Source organism: Trichoplax adhaerens, genomic scaffold, assembly GCF_000150275.1.
Source record: "Trichoplax adhaerens TRIADscaffold_6 genomic scaffold, whole genome shotgun sequence".
In the NCBI taxonomy this organism is placed as follows: domain Eukaryota; kingdom Metazoa; phylum Placozoa; class Uniplacotomia; order Trichoplacea; family Trichoplacidae; genus Trichoplax; species Trichoplax adhaerens.
The window spans coordinates 4258114-4278748 of record NW_002060948.1 but is presented as its reverse complement, the minus strand read 5'-3'; the positions used below and the strand labels follow the sequence as shown (position 1 = coordinate 4278748).

The 20635-nt window shown below is 33.2% G+C and overlaps 2 protein-coding genes across 2 annotated transcripts; both read left to right on the top strand.

The window, feature by feature from the left end:
• Positions 1 to 6777: 6777 nt before the first annotated feature.
• On the top strand, positions 6778 to 15634 carry TRIADDRAFT_26618 (uncharacterized protein; the record flags this gene model as incomplete). Its single annotated transcript, XM_002113761.1, has 8 exons — positions 6778 to 6892; positions 8205 to 8324; positions 11296 to 11409; positions 11975 to 12091; positions 12882 to 12998; positions 13206 to 13319; positions 14564 to 14680; positions 15300 to 15634. Coding segments are annotated over 8 exons (1149 nt in total), but the record flags the coding sequence as incomplete, so codon positions are not given.
• On the top strand, positions 15434 to 20482 carry TRIADDRAFT_26633 (uncharacterized protein; the record flags this gene model as incomplete). The annotated part of the gene is made up of 6 exons (XM_002113760.1): positions 15434 to 16439; positions 16753 to 16929; positions 18107 to 18550; positions 18749 to 19252; positions 19463 to 19829; positions 19936 to 20482. The coding sequence occupies 6 exons, from the start codon at positions 15434 to 15436 to the stop codon at positions 20480 to 20482; spliced, it is 3045 nt and encodes a 1014-aa protein (XP_002113796.1).
• Positions 20483 to 20635: the final 153 nt, after the last annotated feature.

Here is a 20635-nt window from a genome sequence, read left to right as displayed (position 1 = left end):
TTGCTGGGCAGGCAAAGACTAAGATTAATCAATATTTAATTGAGTAATATTGGAATAATACTTTGGTATTCATGAGTCGATTTACTACAACAACTGTGCAGGCTAATATTGCCACAGAAAATTTCTTTCGCGATATCGAAAGTTCTGTTTCAAGACAAATATGACCTGAAAATCGTCATTAGTCCACTCATAATTAATATGAACATCATAAAGATTACTCTTATACACTGTCGATTTGAAAGTCAATTTTGGCATAAAATATTCAACATTTTGGAATCATCTCTATTATGCATCATCTAAACCTCTTTAGGATTAACATTTTTATATCAGCCCAACATCTAGAGCGCCAACTAATTTATTAAAACTGTTGATATAGCTTAATATCATCATGTTATAAAAAACCACAAGATAATCTAACGTAGCATTTTGATCTAACAAAGTCAAATTAATCAACGAACTCTAGACGTATATTGATAGATTTCACTGACATTTAAACAAAATTAAATTTCAAAACAAGGACAACTTGTAGTGTAGCCGCTGAAATAGCAATGCCGTTATAGTCGTAGGATGGCGGGAAAGTATTTCAAATTGCATATTACATTATAAGATTGTGCAAGTATTATTTAGTAGATTACGCCACTGTGGTACGCATTGTTACCACTTTACAGTAGTACATTACTTACTTTAGGGTTATGAGATATTAATAGATTGTGAAAAGTAATTTAGTACAGAGTAGAACTACCGCGATAGTTTAATTAGAGGTGCTATGGTAGTTATTGATAAATCGTGCAATAGTAATTTTTAGCTCTGATACACATTACGACTTAACTTTCAAGGTGGGATTGAGCTAAAAGTAAGCCTGTAACTAACTGCTTAAATCGTAGATTTAAATATAAGTTGAATAATTTTAAATGAAGGCGTATAATAATCTGTTTTGCAAGAAAACCAATTTACGCAATTTACGCAATATCTTAAAGTTCTATAACGAATCAAAGTTCGTGTATGATATTTTTATCGCAATTTTGCAAAATGATAATGTGAGGTTGATAGGTCAAGAATCTTCAAAACTTTAGAAAATTAAGATTTATTGAACAAAACCTCCTTTACGAAGATAGAACGTAAACGATTAGCTGAGGACCTCTAACGAGAAAGAACTATCTTACTATACTAAACTACTCGCTTATATACTTTTCCGCGTTTACAGTCTTAGCACCTTACTTACTACACACTTCAGTATTAGCATCTCACATACAGGATAGTTTACACCTTTCATGTGAAGCTCTAGTGTGAGCACTGTAGCGCTCCTCTTCAAAAGGATTACAGTTACTAAGCTAGCTATATTTAATACTTAAGCTTCTAACGAGAATATCTATCACATGTTGAACACAACACCTACGGTAGACATTACTAAATATATCATTAACTTAGAATACAATATTACACTGTCTTACAGATAATTAACGAATAAATCTTAAACTATACAATATTATATTAACATTAGCTAATTTCACTTTAATTATAAATTACTTAAATCTATTAAAAAACTGAAACTATCTGATAATCCTTGTATACATAAAGGAAAATAAACTTGTATTAAGTTAATTAGCAAATAGTAATTATCCATAGCCACTATTATGTTGCCTATCATAGCAATTGCATCATATCACCCGGCACAATACAGTCTACATATCAGGAAAATATCATTACATAGAAATTAAAAATAAAGATATGACCGTAATTATAAATTAGTGCAGTTTAAAGGCAATCCAGCTTTGAACTATTTCAAAACTTTTGTTATGAACCTAAAAGGACAATATCCTTATGGCATTTATAACATAACAATGAAGACGGAAGGTGAATTTAGACTGTCTAACTCATCAGGCGGTCGCCAACGGTACTGAATAAATGGCTGTCACAATTTCACCTCTGCGACAAGGTAACGTACAGTAAAAGTCTATGAGTAGCTACTGACTTAAACGCCCTTTTACTTAACGTTAAACACACTCAGCAAAAGACTGTAAAGATGAAACTTAAATTAGCAAAGATACATCTACTACTTTTTACCAACACTGAACTCAAAATGTTTCCGTTTATATAGGAACCGTCTAATTTCTAAACAACAACAGTATTATTGTTATATCTTACTAGGAGAAACATCTCGAACTGAGATGTTCCTTACATAGCTTTCCTATCAGTAAATATTTTGAATCTCTTACTTATACTTAATCTTAATCTAAGCTCGTAGGTTGTCTAATTCAACTATCATCAACTAGAACTTGAATCATCTTAGTACTATCTGTCACATAATAACAATCAATATCAAGTATGTAATGAACTATTACAAACAACATCCACGTTAAGGCATTACTTATCTTACCTAGTACTACAAAAATGGATATTCTCCATACTAGCTACTACTGTACTTAGTAAACTATCCTAATGACAAGGCAACACCGTAACAATGACAGGATCGTAAATCCTAATGTATTATCTGATAACAATAACTACTTATCGGTTTACAGGGAATCTTGCTATCCCGCCAATTAAAACATGAATTTAATTGACTACCACTTACAGATTTGTTGAAGACATTGAATAAGATTATATTCTCGTAATGACAGCGACTATAATTATAAACAACTGACCATAGGTAATCGTCTCATGTAAATTACAATTAGAATGGTTGTTTCCAAGCAACAGGAATATACGTTATCTGCAAGGACAATCACGTATTGACTTTATAAAACAGTCAACAAAGTTTCGTCGTTTGTCAACAATGGCTAGAATAGAGGGTGTAACTATGATATTTAGAATATTTTCTACGTACATAAAGCTATTCTGACCTTTACTTGCAATATTGTAAGACATTCTCCATTTCTCCGTAATCATCAACAATAATATTGACATATGCTAATCTACACCACCCAAGTTGGACTTTTTGCTTTTCGTGTAGTTAGATCTGAATTATTAATGTTTAACATTTATTAATGAGAATGTTAGAATTAATCAATATACAGCACTTTGAATAACTAAAACTAATCTAAATTGTCTTGATGGCCCTGAGAACATATTTAATGGAGTTCAAAATGAAATCTTGGGTGCCAACGTTTGACTAAATTAATATCCAATAGCAGGATATAATCTACTGCACTTGAAATTTCTTCGTCGACCTTTAACAACAATATTAAGTTATACGAATGTAGATGTACCAAATTATTCATATTACACTTACGTTCATAGTCGAAAGTTAATCAGAAAGATACTTTGCAATTCTATCGAAAGCATTTTCTACAAATATTGAATAGAAGGTTGTATTGCATCACATAAACTGACGGATACTTTGTATTGTATTTATTTGCAGCTTTTTCAACATCTTACTATTTACATCACTATCATTCGGAACTACAATTCCGACTGATTTAATTTAGTATGCATTTCTTGAAAATTGAACAATCTATTAATATTTTTAGAAATTAAAATACCATTATTATAACAATCTCGAAATCAAACGTGTCCACTGGCTATCGATTAGATTCCTTCAAGAGATCCTTTATCTCATGATCATTAATACATCCTGCTATTAATAATTAATAAATCCAATTACAAAGCACACCTAAACTCATATACCTAGGTCACAGACATCCAACCTTTATTGAATTTATGTTCCTTATACTATCGTGATTCAATTGTACATATAATGAAAAAAACATGATATATAAAAGGAAGATCGATAACTGCGGTAGAAGTGATCCTCGCATTCTTAGCCATTAAGTATTTCATCGTTGTAAATCAAGAGCAGATCTGTAGCGATTAGTTGAACATTATTCATATTAAATTCTAGCATATTATACCATAAAGCACAAGGCAATTAATGACTCATTCACTACCATGTCAAATAATAGCATTTTAGTTTTAGTACAATCAAGGGATAGCCTCATGAACAATCGTCAACTTTTTGATTGTCTTCAAGATAATAGTTGGGCTATTTCCAAATTTGATATGCAATTGGAGTCAATCATAAACGCATTAATGCCCCGTAATGCGATTTAACCACCCTGAGTGATAACACAGCCGCGTGACTTGGATACTATGAAATAGCATCGCACTAAGAACAATAGTATTCCGGTACTCAATAGTAGCCAATGATATGCAAAATTTCATATCAACATCGTTACATTCAACAAGTTTTACATTGTTTTCGTGTCAAAGATTGAACGCATATATCAGTCATTTCTTGGTTAATTCTTGATTAACTTATTGACGTTCTTAAAGCACTGGTAACTATCGTAAAAATTTTCCTAAATCGACATAGATCGGTTTATAATACCTTTAAATCAATTCATGTTACGAATTTGATTTAAACATTGGATACTATACAACCAATAATTAAACTTTATTTGTCATCTTTACAATCGTTTTGATCCCTGGTTGAAATTTAATCCATGGTACTAATTTTATTTAACTAACCATTGAAGTCTCTTCTCTTCAGCGTTCATCATATCAAATCGGTTTTCGACAAAAATGATCCATCTCAATATCAAGTTATTACTATTAATAGCTGTTCTAGCGCTATCTAATTTACAGGTAATTTAATAAATATGACTGAACATTCTAGTGCATGAAGGCGTACATATTTTTCTTTAGCCCAATGTAGCATAGCTTATATATATGTATAACATATCAGCTTCTACTATCTTATTATAAAATACCTTAATGAGTAACAGATGTTAGCCAAATAATTGAAAATTTTTGGTAAATTTCCTATATTATATTGATAGGATTAAAATCATTATTCTAAATTTTAAATTACTTAAACTTACTCTCTATCTTTATTGGAAGTGATACTATGCCTTTAGTATCATAACATCGTTTACAATTTTAATTGATAAGCAATTGCCAGATGTTGTAGTTCCTTTATGTTATTACGGCTGCTTTAAAACATGCTATCTACTAACTTCAACTCAGATTAGAAATTAAAGTAATATCATGCATTATCGATTGTTACTTATTATCGCTGAAGCGTATTCAAATGCACTTCTTAGAATGATTACTTTTTAAGACATAGATAATATCATACGCCTACTGAAAAGATAATAAAAATTCATGCTTCAATTGCCCGATATGACACTCATCATCACGGTAACAATCATACCAGATACAATAAGATACATGATTTCACCCGATGTTGACATCTACATCAATTTCATCAGATTTTAGGATGAGAATGTATTAAGATAAATAAATTCCTTTCTCGCACTCAAATTCATCATCGACGACAACGTGCTTTTAATAATACAGTATTAATATCACATATTATACACCCACAATTATACGTTAGAATTCCACAGTATCATAATATAAAAGAATCAAGTAATTTTTAACTTCATAGGTCAAAAGCTTAAAGGTTAGAAGTTGAAGTACTATGGGAGAATTTGCATTACAAATCATAGATTAAAATTCTTCTTACAAGTAGTCCTTTCTTTACTAATGCAGTAAAAATGCAACACATTTCCATCAAATTAAAGATTAATAATGTAATTTTCATAATGCCCAACTGCCTAACCTTCAACTTTATAGTTTCAAAACGTAGCACAGCCATGATCAACACTGCCTTGTAACAGAAGGGGCGGCTGTGTATTGCTATATTAAACTTTTCCTTTTCCGCTTATGTCTTTTACATTAACAATGAACTGTTGACAATATTGTGATCATGAAGACTATCTTTACTGAAGATAGCATAGTAATTCTGATAATTCCTTGTTTAGTTATTTATATCGACTACGGATTTAAATAAATGTATCTGTGCCAAAATCGGTAATTATCGATTATTTAAGTAAAAGCACCTAATATTTTCTTCTCACCTTTCCAAATAATTACAGTACGTTGAAGCTGATGTTCATGCTTACGTCACTTACGAATTTCAAAAATATTACAACAAGAATGAACGCAACTGGGATAATGGCAAATGCGATACTTTCTCTTCATGCAACTATTACTTCATTTTATGCAGTAATAAAGGCAATATCAATGATGCATGTACTTATGGTTCTCTAACTACTAAAGTATGGGATGGCGGTGAAACTATAACTTTCACAAGTAGTCAAGCGCTAACAGATAGTGGCGTAAATAATCCTTATCAAGGTTCAATCAGTGAACGATACGAAGTAAGTGTTTAAAAATGTAACTTAAAGTTATTTTGGATTATCAATTTGTTTTGGAGTAACAAAGATCTTTGCTTTAGGGCTATGTCAATGTACATATTACATCTATGGATAAAGATTATAGTGATGGTGCTGACGACTTACTTGACAAACTTTCAAGCACATTTTATGTTATACCTGGATCTTCATCAACAATCACCATGACTGGTTCTCGGCCCATCACTGATAATAAATCCGAATTTACATTAAAGGTTTCTGTTACTTGTGAAAGTACATGGTCTGGGACAGATTGTAACACCGGTAGGAATACGCCATTACTTGCACGAGTTGCATCTATAAATCTGATAATATTCAAATAAATACGATATCTAAGATATTAAATACATTTAACCAGATAAACGCAGTTCTAAGTGCAAGTAAACTTCGAGTTTAAGCGTTCCTATAAATATAATTTAATTTTTGCATTAATTGAACCATCACTTTTTCAAGGTATTCCTTGTTCCTAATTGATATTCGAAAAGACAGTTTTAGCTATATATTAACGAAATACATGCCTGTATTAAATTCATGAACTTATATACTTATTAAAGAACTATTTGTTTTAATTTAATTAGATTTAAATAGCTGTCGTAGTACCCCCTGTCAGAATGGTGGCACATGTGCAAATAATGGGGCAAATGCTTACACTTGTTCCTGCGTGACAGGCTACACTGGCACAAACTGTCAAACAGGTATATCGTAAACTAACTATAAGATTTCTACTATTATCTTACGATAAAGAATGTACGCGTAACTTTAATCGCCTAGTAGTCTAATAATTGTTTTATAACGCATATAATAAAATGCCGACTCTGGAAGAAATTGGATTCATACGTACTAACTACAATATTTACTTTTTAACTATAGACATTAACGAGTGTGCATCTAATCCATGCCAACATGTTTATGCAACTTGTCATAACAACGTCAATTCGTATTCCTGTACCTGCCCCAAAGAATGGACTGGGACTAACTGTGAAACCGGTAAGATTCTTAATCTACGGATAATTAATTTATACCTTGTCAGAATGGATTTCTGCAATAAGCTTTAGATGATTTGATTAATTAAATAACAAATTGCTGTTTTACAATAATTCATACTTAGTATAACGTCTCATCTACATTCCTACAAAAATAGATGGAAATCTTTGTCGATCGAGTACTCCTTGTCAAAATAGCGGCACATGTACCTATACTGGAATCAATACTTATACTTGTGCATGTGAAACTGGCTTTACTGGATCAACTTGCGCATCTAGTAAGAAACCAAAGTTATTAATTAGATAAAGTGAAAATATTCACATATGTAATTAGATCTGCATATATATTGCGGTTTAATATACACAATTAAAGATAGAAACATATCGTTCATAATATACTTAGCTTGCAAATAATTCCATAAGAATTTTTCTCTAGAAGAATATACCATGGCTTAAATACACTTGCGATAGAATTCTGAATCCAACTCGTTACAAAAGATATTTTAAGCAAAAATTAAAGAAAACACTTACATATGTATCGTTTTCATCTCTGTCATCCTTAGATATTGATGATTGTGCCAGTATAACTTGCCAAAATGGTGGAACTTGTGTCGATGGTGTCAACAGTTATACATGCAGTTGTGCTAATGGCTATACCGGATCAGATTGTAGTTCAAGTATGTTAATATCCTGTTTCGATCATTATTCTCAAACTTTAAATACACCTCATTGCAATAGACGATTGCTTTTAAATATAAGCTGAAAGACTTAATATTTGCAAATTTAATACCAGATATTAATGAATGTGCATCCAGTCCATGCCAGCATGTCTATGCTACATGTCTTGATGGAATAAATGGATATACGTGCCAGTGTCCTTCTGACTGGACTGGCACACATTGCGACATTGGTAATTTGTTGTTTAACTTAGTATGACAGTTTGATTAACGCTAAGCCAATATAAACTCCATTTGTTAAAATTGAACGTAAATATAATCTATAATAACATTTATTTATTCTTTAGATGCTAATGAATGTCGCAGAAGTGCACCTTGTAAAAATGGAGCAACATGTGCTGCCACAGGAGTAAGCACATATAAATGCACTTGTACTTCCGGTTATACAGGAACCAATTGCGATCAAGGTTTGTTTTCTTTATATCATCCTTAATAATAAAATCAATATAAACAATTTGATTATGTTGTAATAGGATTATACAGTTTTTGTTAACAAATAAGCGTTCTTTAGCTAAGAAAAACTGTTACATTGTAATGAAATTGCTGTAACTTTATTACTCTAATTTATCGTCTAATTTTTATCTAATTCTTTTGTAGATGTTGCTGAATGTGCCTCTACACCTTGCCTTAACGGAGCAACATGCAACGATTACCATCTTTATTATAATTGCACGTGTGCAGCTGGATATACTGGAGCTATCTGTACCACAAGTAAAACTTATATAATTAAGATCAACTTAACCATTTCTTACACGACTCGATATTTACCTATTTAATGCTAGACATTGACGAATGTGCATCGAATCCATGTCAGCATACCCATGCTACATGTGTTGATGGAATAAACGGATATACATGCAATTGTCCTTCTGATTGGACTGGTACACATTGCGAAACTGGTAATTCGTTACTTAACTGATTATGACAGTGTAACTAATACTGAACCGATAATCACAACTTGTTACAAGTTATCGTAACGTGGATCTATATTAACATTTATTTATTTATTCTTTAGACGCTAATAAATGTCGCATAAGTGCACCTTGTAAAAACGGAGCTACATGTGCTGCTACAGGAGTATTTACTTATTCTTGTACATGTGCTCCTGGTTATACAGGAACCAATTGTGATCAAGGTTAGATTCGTTACATCTTTTATTATAATAAGCTGAATATAAATAATCTGATTCTGTTGTAACAAGATTTTACAAAATTTGTCAACAAATAAGCGTTCTTTAACACAGAACAATCTGTTACATTTTAATGAAATTGCAATAGTTTATAGACTTAATTTCCGTCTAATTTTATAAAATGCTTTTGTAGATTTTGCAGAATGTACCTCTATACCTTGCCTTAACGGAGCAACATGCCACGACTATCATCTCTACTATAATTGCACATGTGCAGCCGGATATACAGGAGCGATCTGCAGCACAAGTAAACTTTACTTAATTAAATTCAGCTTTCAAAGTAGCCTCGACTGCAATATAGTGTCTATTATACGTAAATATATTCTTGAGGCTGGCTGATAGTATTTGAGGTATTTACTTACCCTTAATCTACTCTATCTAATTAAACTACATGATAGATATCGACGAATGTGTATCGAATCCATGTCAACATGCTTACTCTACATGTGTTGATGGTGTAAATAGTTACACTTGCAATTGTCCTTCTGATTGGACAGGAGCTCATTGTGAAACTGGTATCTATCATCAATTCTGAATACTTAACTATATATATATAATGAATTGTATCAAGATAATTAATGACATATAATTCTAAATTGTACTGTGTACTGGATAAAATAATTAATGAATAACATTGTTTTCATTTACACCAGATGGCAATTTATGCCGATTATCTTCACCATGTCAGAACGGAGGTACTTGTTCTTATGTTAGCCTCAACGTTTACACATGTACTTGTGCGCCAGGATATACAGGAATAAATTGTGATCAAGGTAACCATGCACGTATTCTTCATATGTTTTTCACTCGTATCATGCTGTAAAATTTGAGATATTAGCCTACACTTGCTAAACTCTTATGTCGAAATTGAATGATTTAGATGTCAATGAATGCATATCGACTCCGTGCTTAAATGGTGCAACCTGTGATAACTTGGTTAATAAATACAATTGTATATGTGCTGCAGGATATACTGGAACCCAATGCGGAACAAGTAAATTTATATTAAACTCTAAAATATTTGTTCGTTCAGTCAAATTGAGAGAAATTTGCATAAGACAGAAATTATTTGAGCCACATTCTTCCTTTAAAACTTATCTTTTTCCAATTTTATGTAAGGAAATTGAAGTCAATAATTTCAATTTATTTTGCTATTTATAGACATTGATGAATGTTCATCAAATCCCTGTCAACACTCATCAACTTGTACAGATGGTATTAATGACTATACATGCACTTGTACATCCGGTTATACCGGATCAAACTGTGCATTAGGTAAACATTTCGACCAGTTTAAATGTAGACTTACGAAAGCAATATAATATTTATTACAGTTTTTGTTAACAAATAAGCGTTCTATAGCTAAGAAAAACTGTTACATTGTAATGAAATTGCTGTAACTTTATTACCCTAATTTATCGTCTAACTTTTATCTAATTCTTTTGTAGATGTTGCTGAATGTGCCTCTACACCTTGCCTTAACGGAGCAACATGCAACGATTACCATCTTTATTATAATTGCACGTGTGCAGCTGGATATACTGGAGCTATCTGTACCACAAGTAAAACTTATATAATTAAGATCAGCTTAACCATTTCTTACACGACTTGATATTACCTATTTAATGCTAGACATTGACGAATGCGCATCGAATCCATGTCAGCATACCCATGCTACATGTGTTGATGGAATAAACGGATATACATGCAATTGTCCTTCTGATTGGACTGGTACACATTGCGAAACTGGTAATTCGTTACTTAACTGATTATGACAGTGTAACTAATACTGAACCGATAATTACAACTTGTTACAAGTTATCTTAACGAGGATCTATATTAACATTTATTTATTTATTCTTTAGACGCTAATAAATGTCGCATAAGTGCACCTTGTAAAAACGGAGCTACATGTGCTGCTACAGGAGTATTTACTTATTCTTGTACATGTGCTCCTGGTTATACAGGAACCAATTGTGATCAAGGTTAGATTCGTTACATCTTTTATTATAATAAGCTGAATATAAATAATCTGATTATATTGTAACAAGGTTTTACAGATTTTGTCAACAAATAAGCGTTCTTTAACACAGAACAATCTGTTACATTTTAATGAAATTGCAATAGTTTATAGACTTAATTTCCGTCTCATTTTTATATAATCCTTTTGTTGGTATATAATCACATAGATATCAACGAATGCCAATCAACCCCATGTCAGAATGGTGGTAGCTGTACAGATAACGTTAATAACTATGCATGTAGCTGTGCTACCGGATATACTGGCACTAACTGCCAAATAAGTAAGATCTCTGATAATTAGAAATTAAAATCAATTAGTTCCTAATTTCAGGATAAATTAATATTCTACGTCCATAACTCTCTTATAGATATAAATGAGTGTTCTTCAAATCCATGCCAAAATGGTGGTACATGCCAAGATCAAGTCAGCTTCTATGTTTGTAATTGTCTATTTGACTGGACTGGAAATCATTGCGAAACCGGTATAGAAATCTTAAACTTGATATAAATTATTTAGTCGTATTTCGTTGAGCATCTATTGTAATTTAAGCATACAGAGATAGTAATTTCTCATTTTAATTAACTTATACTGCGGTTACTCTCACAAGATGGAAATGCTTGTCGAAAAAACAGCAGCTTATGTCAGAATGGCGGTACATGTTCAGCCACAGGTATTGACACTTATACGTGTACGTGTGCAGCCAATTACTCTGGAAATAACTGTAAAAATGGTATGTTGGATTGAGATGCATTTTAGTAATTAAATGCATTTATGCAGGTGCCACTAAATAAATTTAAATACATACTCTTTTATTCCACTGGATCCAACTTATATACTTTTTACAGATTTAAATAGCTGTCGCAGCTCTCCTTGCAAATACAACAGCACTTGCATCAATAATGGGGCTAATTCTTTCATATGTAATTGTGCAGCTGGATATACTGGCATAACTTGTGAACAAAGTAATTTAGCTTAATTCTACTTGAGATGTTTAAAAGATTTTTATCATTGATCATTGAATAATACGATTTTATTTTTATATTTGTTTGTACTCAAAGATATCGATGAATGTGCATCCAATCCTTGCCAACATATACAAGCAACATGTATCGATCAAATCAATAGATATACATGCCAATGTCCAACGCAGTATACAGGGGTTCATTGCGAACAAGGTAGGGTACCATTATTAAAATGCAACTGCAGCGTTAAATAAATGACAGCAAATACTGCTGCTACTATCACACTAGTGTCAGGATTATCAGATAAAATGTTCCTCAAAAACGGGATTACTTTGCCATGTACGCCGTAAATGAAAACGTGATCTACGATATATAAGCCAGCTTTCAAATTTATAGATATTTAGAAGTTTCATGATTAAGCGCTAATAGACTCATAATTTTTGTCATTAACAGCTATAAATTTTGTTTCGTGTACTTTAAGTTTAATTTTATTTCCGATCCAGCTAAAGAACTTAATTTATACATATTTTGTAGACATGAACCCTTGTAGAATAGCGCCTCCATGTACAAATGGTGGAAATTGTTCTTATACCACACCATATGCATACAGCTGTGCTTGTATGGCTAATTATACAGGTGTAAACTGTCAAAATGGTAAGTAGGATATTACAAGTACCATTGATCTTTCCATCTATTATGATTTTCGATATACTGTTTCTTCTATAAACAGAATTAAAATTCCATTTTTTCAATGTACCCCATGGTAAGCGTTTTTAATATCGTTTTACAGACCTAAATTCTTGCAGAAGCAACCCTTGTAGTAACGGCGCCACATGCAATAATAATGGAGTTAATAATTATACTTGCAGTTGTGTTCCAGGATATACTAGAAATAATTGCGAAACAGGTCTGTTAATACAACCATTAACAAATTAATTAAACTTTACACCGAGTAGTCAGTCATTCAACTTATTTAGTTATTGCATTTCAACGCAACTGGTTAAAATACTTACAAAGCAATATTTGGATATTACAACTATTAACTATCGCATAAGCTCTGATGTAACTGTGATTAATGAAGTAACCAATACATTTTTCAACATATCTTTGACAGAAATCAATGAATGTTCCTCCAATCCATGCTTAAATAATGCTACTTGTAATGACATGATTAACCATTATAACTGTTCTTGCACTACGGGTTGGACAGGAAAAACCTGCGATACTGGTAATTTTGATTATCCAAACAAACTTATAATGATTTTAAAACTAAATGAAGCTTTTAAAAAATGGAATTACAGCAATTACTATTTCATTTAAATAAAATGACTTATTGTATACGTATATACTTTTTGTTAAAGCTATATGTAGGGATGGCTGCGATTTATCTCATGCCAATTGTACAAATGCGCCAGGAGAGTGTTTGTAAGTTGGTTAAAAATATTAAATTCTTTCCAAAAAACTTTCAGTAGCTTCATAAATTGTCTTAAAAATAATTGTCCAAAAGATTATGTTTCCCTGTGTATTTATAATGAAATTTTACTTCAAACCAAATAGATGCAATAGTGGTTGGACAGGAAACACCTGCATGCAGTGTGTGATCAAAGAGGGATGTACAGGTAAAAAATAAATTAATCTAGTGGTAGAATTGATCTTCTTTAGCTATAAAGATATTATCATTGACTGTCATACATATATTTCTTATTAACCATTGCACAGCTAATGGAAATTGTGTCTTGGGTAACGACTGCGTTTGCAAAACCAATTTTAGTGGTTCTAATTGCCAATATGGTATGTAAAATGTTATCTATTCCATATATTTGCGATTATTAAGGCCTAAGGATTATAATAATTTTCAAAATAGAATTCATATACTCTAATTGACGTAAAATAAGTTAGCTTAAATTTATCGGTGTAAATAACTTTTTATAATTTCCTATTTTGCTACAGATAATAATCGATGCCGCCTAGAGCCATGTTTAAACAGCGCTACCTGTTCCAATATCTTCCCTGATACTTTTAACTGCAGCTGTGCTGCTGGATTCACAGGAATTCATTGCGAAACAAGTAATCAATACCTCATGTCTATTGTAGCTAGCCGCTGTCTCTGCATTACCAGCGCGTAAATTTATTTCTAACCCTCCAATCAATGTTCGTACTACAGATATCGACGAATGCGTTTCTAGCCCATGCAGTAACAATGCAAGCTGTAGTGATTCGATAAATGGATATGTTTGTGTTTGTACACAAGATTATAATGGAACACTTTGTGAACACGGTAAGTTGAACGTGTAAAGCATAGTAGAATATCTCATGTAAGGATCCTAATGATAAATAAAGATACCAAAGAGTCAATTGTCTTATTAATTTTCTGTTTGTATCATACGTCTTTTAGCTAAAGAATATTGACTTTAACAAGGAAAAATATTATGCTAAGATTTTCTTTACCGTATATAACTATCAACCTTATAGATCATAATCGATGCAGGATAACACCATGCCAAAACAGTGGTACGTGTATCAATGTTGGTGCAAATCAATACAGATGCAATTGCGGTTCCGGCTTTAACGGTACCAATTGTGAAAATGGTAAGTCGAAAATTTAATTACTGATTTCAATTAGAAAGCCATTGGAAACTGTATGCTAAATTCGAATACACTTTGTAAATTATAGGTCCTAGTGTAGTATCAATACATGATAAAGCTACTAAGGTATAAATATTTTTGTACTGCAAACAGATATTAACGAATGTCATGTCCAGCCATGTCTAAATAATGGTGTATGCATTGATAAAGTAAATTCATTTACTTGCAATTGTACGTCGGATTATTCTGGGAATATTTGTCAAGATGGTAAGAATCTACAGTATATATATATACAAGCATACATTGCACTGTCTACTCTGTTATATTCGACAATTACCTAGTGGATCGTCGGTAAGTGAGTTACTAATCATTTGGATTGCTCTTCTTACTTTGTAAATATAGATATTAATCGATGTAGATTCACGCCCTGTCATAATGAAGCTACGTGCATCAACTCTGCACCAAACTATTATAATTGTACTTGTGCATCTGGATTCACAGGCGATCAGTGCACAATAAGTTAGTTCCGAGTCTAATATTAATATATTTTAGTGATCTATACCTAATTTAAGTAGTGCGTAACGCAATTTCTTAATATCTTTGTTTCTTTTTTGTGCAAAAGACATTAATGAATGCAGTTCCTCTCCTTGTCAAAATAGTGCTACATGCGCTGATGCAATTAACGGTTATAATTGTCAGTGTGTTGCTGGCTACACGGGAACACATTGTGAGCAAGATATTGATGAATGTCTATCAATGCCATGCCAAAACGATGGAGAATGTGTCAATCAAATTAACAAATATTCCTGTAACTGCATCGCTGGATTTACTGGAACTGACTGTCAAACTAATATTAATGAATGCATAAGCAGTCCATGTCAAAATGGTGGAACATGCCAAGATTTAATCAATGGCTATAATTGTACTTGCGTACCTGGTTATGCAGGAAATGAATGTCAAACTAATATCAACGAATGCGAAAGTGGCCCATGTTTAAATGATGGCATATGCAACGATCTAATCGATCAATATGACTGTTCATGCTTACCTGGCTATACTGGATACGATTGTGAAACAGAAATTGATGAATGCAATAGTAATCCTTGCCAAAATCAAGCTACTTGTCACAATCTCGTCAATCGATATAACTGCACTTGCTTGCCAGGATTTTTGGGAACAAACTGCCAAATTGACTATAATGAATGCAATTCACTGCCTTGCCTGAACGGTGGTCAGTGTCATGATCATGTTAATAAATATAATTGTTCATGCTTACCTGGTTATACTGGATATCAATGTGAAACAGATATCAACGAATGTAATAGTTTACCATGCTTGAATAATGGCGTATGCAAAGATATGGTTAACATGTATAACTGTTCATGTCAGTCTGGTTATAAAGGCGTTCATTGTGAAATGAATGTTGATGAATGTGCATCAAATCCATGCCAATATAACGGAACTTGTATTGATTTAATTAACCGTTATAACTGCACATGTACAGCTGGCTATACAGATACCAATTGTGAAACCAATATCAATGAATGTACCAGTAATCCATGTTTCCAAGGATCGTGTAATGATTTAGTCAATGGTTACAATTGTAGCTGTTCAGCCGGTTATACTGGTACCCACTGTAATAGCAATATTAATGAGTGTTTATCATCTCCATGTAAAAATGGTGGGCAGTGCATCGATGGTATAAATAGTTATTCATGTAATTGCACATCAACTGGTTTCAATGGAACTCATTGTGAAACAAGTAAGACTTATTCCCTATTATTGCCATAGATATATTTTTTCGTATACTATGCGTCATATAATTGCTATTTGATACTAGTACTTGTATGGTTGAAGCAAATTGCTTTATTAATAACATTTTCAGATATCGATGACTGCGCTGGCAATCCGTGTCTTCATAATGGAAACTGTTCGGATTGGGTTAACGATTATAGCTGTACATGTAGTGCCGGCTACACGGGAAAGAGTTGTGAAATAAGTAATTCGTACATACTTTTACTAAATTAAAGTATCCGATATTTTCTAATTTTCAATTTGCTCTACCGCATTTGCAGATATTGACGAATGTTCTTCATCTCCATGCATCAATGGAGGCTCATGTATAGACCAGATCGCTTCCTATAGCTGTAACTGTGCATCCGGTTACAACGGCACGACATGCCAAATAAACGTTAATGAATGCTTATCAAATCCATGCCAGAATGGCGGAACTTGTCAAGATGGAATAAACGGTTATTCATGCATATGTAATAACACAGGATTTAATGGATACCACTGTCAAAATGGTAAGCCTCTACTCTATTCAATTCAGTTTATCAACTAACAATTACCCAATTGTATAATCAACCATCTATGGGCCCTAATAGTTTATGCCAAATACTGGATATATAATTTTAAAATTGTTGTTTGTATAATATTCTGAAATGAAATGATTTTTTATATAGATATAAACGATTGCACTGCAGCCCCATGCCAAAATAACGGCACATGCTTTGATCAAGTGCTTGATTATCGCTGCAATTGCATCCAAGGCTATACCGGAAAAATGTGCCAAATAAGTATGTAACTGAATTAAAGCCAATGGTATTTACATTAATATCACTTTTTAATTAAGGTATAAACTTGGTTATTGAAATAAATTTTGCTTACTTCATACTAGATATCGATGATTGTAGCCCTCAGCCTTGCCAAAATAATGGCACATGCCAGGTAAAATCTCATAAGGAATGGTAAAAGTATTATGTGTACATACACAAATGTACAGTATATTACTATAATTACTCATATTCCTCATTTTGCAATATTCTCCGACTTAGGATCTTGTTAGCGCCTATCAGTGTACCTGTCAAGCTGGATTTACTAATATCAACTGCCAAACTAATATTAATGAATGTACTAGCCAACCATGCTTGAATAATGGTACCTGTATCGATGATATCAATCAATTTGGCTGTCAATGCAAGGCTGGTTTTAACGGCACAACGTGCCAAATAAACATCAATGAATGTAATTCTACCCCGTGTATTAACGGTGGTACCTGTACGGATCAAATCAACGACTACCGCTGCACTTGTATGGGAGGGTATACTGGTAAAAACTGCGAAGTAAATATTAATGAATGTCAATCAACGCCATGCCGACATGGTAAAGTATTATATACTAATGCTAAGTATCGCATCAGATAATTATGCTATAGCAAAGCTATTACAGACCAATAATGGAGTATAAGTTGCACACGTTTATTCAAAGAATATAGCTAGTTGTAAATATTGTATATTAATTTCAGTTTATTGGTGTGAATAGTATGAATATACCTAAGTTAGTCTGTGCACTGTAATTATGCCTATTCCATCAAATTACGTACTTTATTAATTATCATTGTTGGTTATAAAGGAGGAACATGTCAAGATGCTATCAACAGTTATAGCTGTTCATGTGCCAGCGGCTATACGGATGTAAACTGTGAAACTAACATCAATGAATGTGCTAGTGGCCCATGCAATCATAATGGCACCTGCCAAGATGAAGTTAATTCATATCAATGCTATTGCATTGCTGGTTATAACGGTACCAATTGCGAAAATAATATCAATGATTGCGCTGCAACACCATGCAGTCATGGCGGTACTTGTACAGACCAAATCAATGATTTCAGTTGCAATTGCATTGCTGGTTACACCGGTAAAACTTGCCAGTCTGATATCGCAGAATGCTCTAGTGATCCATGCCAACATGGTAGTACCTGCAATGAACAGATTAATAGCTATTCTTGTAGTTGTGCTAATGGATATACTGGTACGCATTGTGAACAAGATATTAACGAATGTAGCAGCAACCCATGCCTTAATAATGGTACTTGTTTCGACCGAGTCAATCAATATGTCTGTCAGTGTATTGCAGGCTTTAATGGTACGTCTTGTCAAAACAATATCGATGATTGCTCGCCTAATCCTTGTCATAATGATGGTAACTGTACAGATGGCGTAAATAGCTTTCAATGCAAATGTCCAAATAACCTGCAAGGCCTCCTATGTGTTGACAACTGTGAAGGGAAGCCATGCTTACATGACGGAAATTGTACTGACTTACGCAATGGCTATCAATGTACTTGTTCTGCTGGTTATACTGGTACATCATGCCAGATCGATATTAATGAATGCAGTAGTAACCCTTGCACTAATGGTGGTGCATGTACTAACAATATTAATAGCTATTCATGTAGCTGTCAAAATGGATTTACAGGAAATCAATGCCAAACAAATATCAACGAATGTAGCAGCAATCCTTGCGCTACTGGTGCATGCAACGATGGCATTAATGAATATAACTGTACTTGTCCTGCTGGCTATCAAGGTAGCCGATGTGAAGTTAATATTAATGAATGTACATCTTCTCCTTGTCAACACGGTGGAACATGCAATGACCAAGTGAACGGTTATACCTGCCAATGTAATGGCTACACTGGAACTCACTGTGAAACAGAAATCAATGAATGCAGTAGCTCACCTTGTACTAGTGGAGGAGTTTGTGTAGACAGAATCGGATCTTATTCCTGTTGATGTAGAATTGGATTTACCGGACAATTATGCGAAACCAACATTAATGAATGTGCTTCCAATCCATGTATCAACGGCAGTTGCATAGATCAAGTAGACGGATTTATATGTAGTTGTACCACTGGATATACCGGAAGTAACTGTGGTGTTGATATTAACGAGTGTCAAGATCCACGAAATTGCGTCTTTGGCACGTGTACCGATTTAGTTAGCAATTACTCCTGCAGTTGCAATCCTGGTTATACCGGCAAAAGCTGTGAAACTAACATTGATGAATGCCAAAGTGGTCCATGTCAAAACGGCGGATCATGTCTTAATAATGTTAACCAATATCAATGTGTATGTGCTAGAGGATTTACTGGTTCCAGCTGTGGAGTTAACATCGATGAATGCCAAAGTAATCAGTGCGCATCCGGAAGTACTTGTGTAGATAAAGTTGATGGATATAGTTGCAGTTGCCTACCTGGTTATACTGGTACATTTTGTACGGTAGACATAAATGATTGTGAGCCGAATTCTTGTGCTAATAATGGTCAATGTGTTGATCAAGTAAATGGATACAAGTGTAATTGCGGGTAAATATTTTAACAGCGCTTTATACCTAGTTAATAACTAATTCTATTCCTGCTGTCAATGAAACCTTAATGAATGCCAATTAATTTAACTCTCGATTTATTATAGGTCTGGTTATACGGGCACTAATTGTACAGTTAATATTGATGAGTGTCAAAGCCAGCCGTGCCAAAATAACGGGCAATGTAATGATCTAATTGCGGGATATTCCTGCCAGTGTTCATTCGGATATACAGGAACAAATTGCGAAGTGAACATTAATGAATGTGCTTCTACACCATGTTTGCACCAAGGAATATGTTTGGATCTGATCAACAGTTATTCTTGCAATTGCAATAATACAGGCTATACTGGCACAATCTGCGAAACTAATATCGATGATTGCGCCGGTTCTCTTTGCAAAAATGGCGCTACCTGCATTGATCAAGTCAATGGCTACACTTGTAATTGCGGCTTAGGTTATACTGGTCAATTATGTGATTCTCGAATCGATTACTGTAAGGTTTATGACACTTCTGGAAGTCTCATATCCGAAAATATTTGTTCACCAAATGGAGGCTGTAATGGTCTTATTGGCGGATATGTATGCAACTGCTCTGCTGGCTATACTGGTCCGCTATGTAAGCAACGTAAGTTATCAAAGTATATAGAATAAAAAACCCTTTCTTAATTTCTTCATTCGATTGTATTTTTAAAATTACTAGCAAAGACTGTGTTACGATTCATCGCTTTTCTCTGCACATTTTTAGAAATCGATGAGTGCTCATCGAATCCTTGTCAAAATGGAGGTACATGTACTGACCAAGTC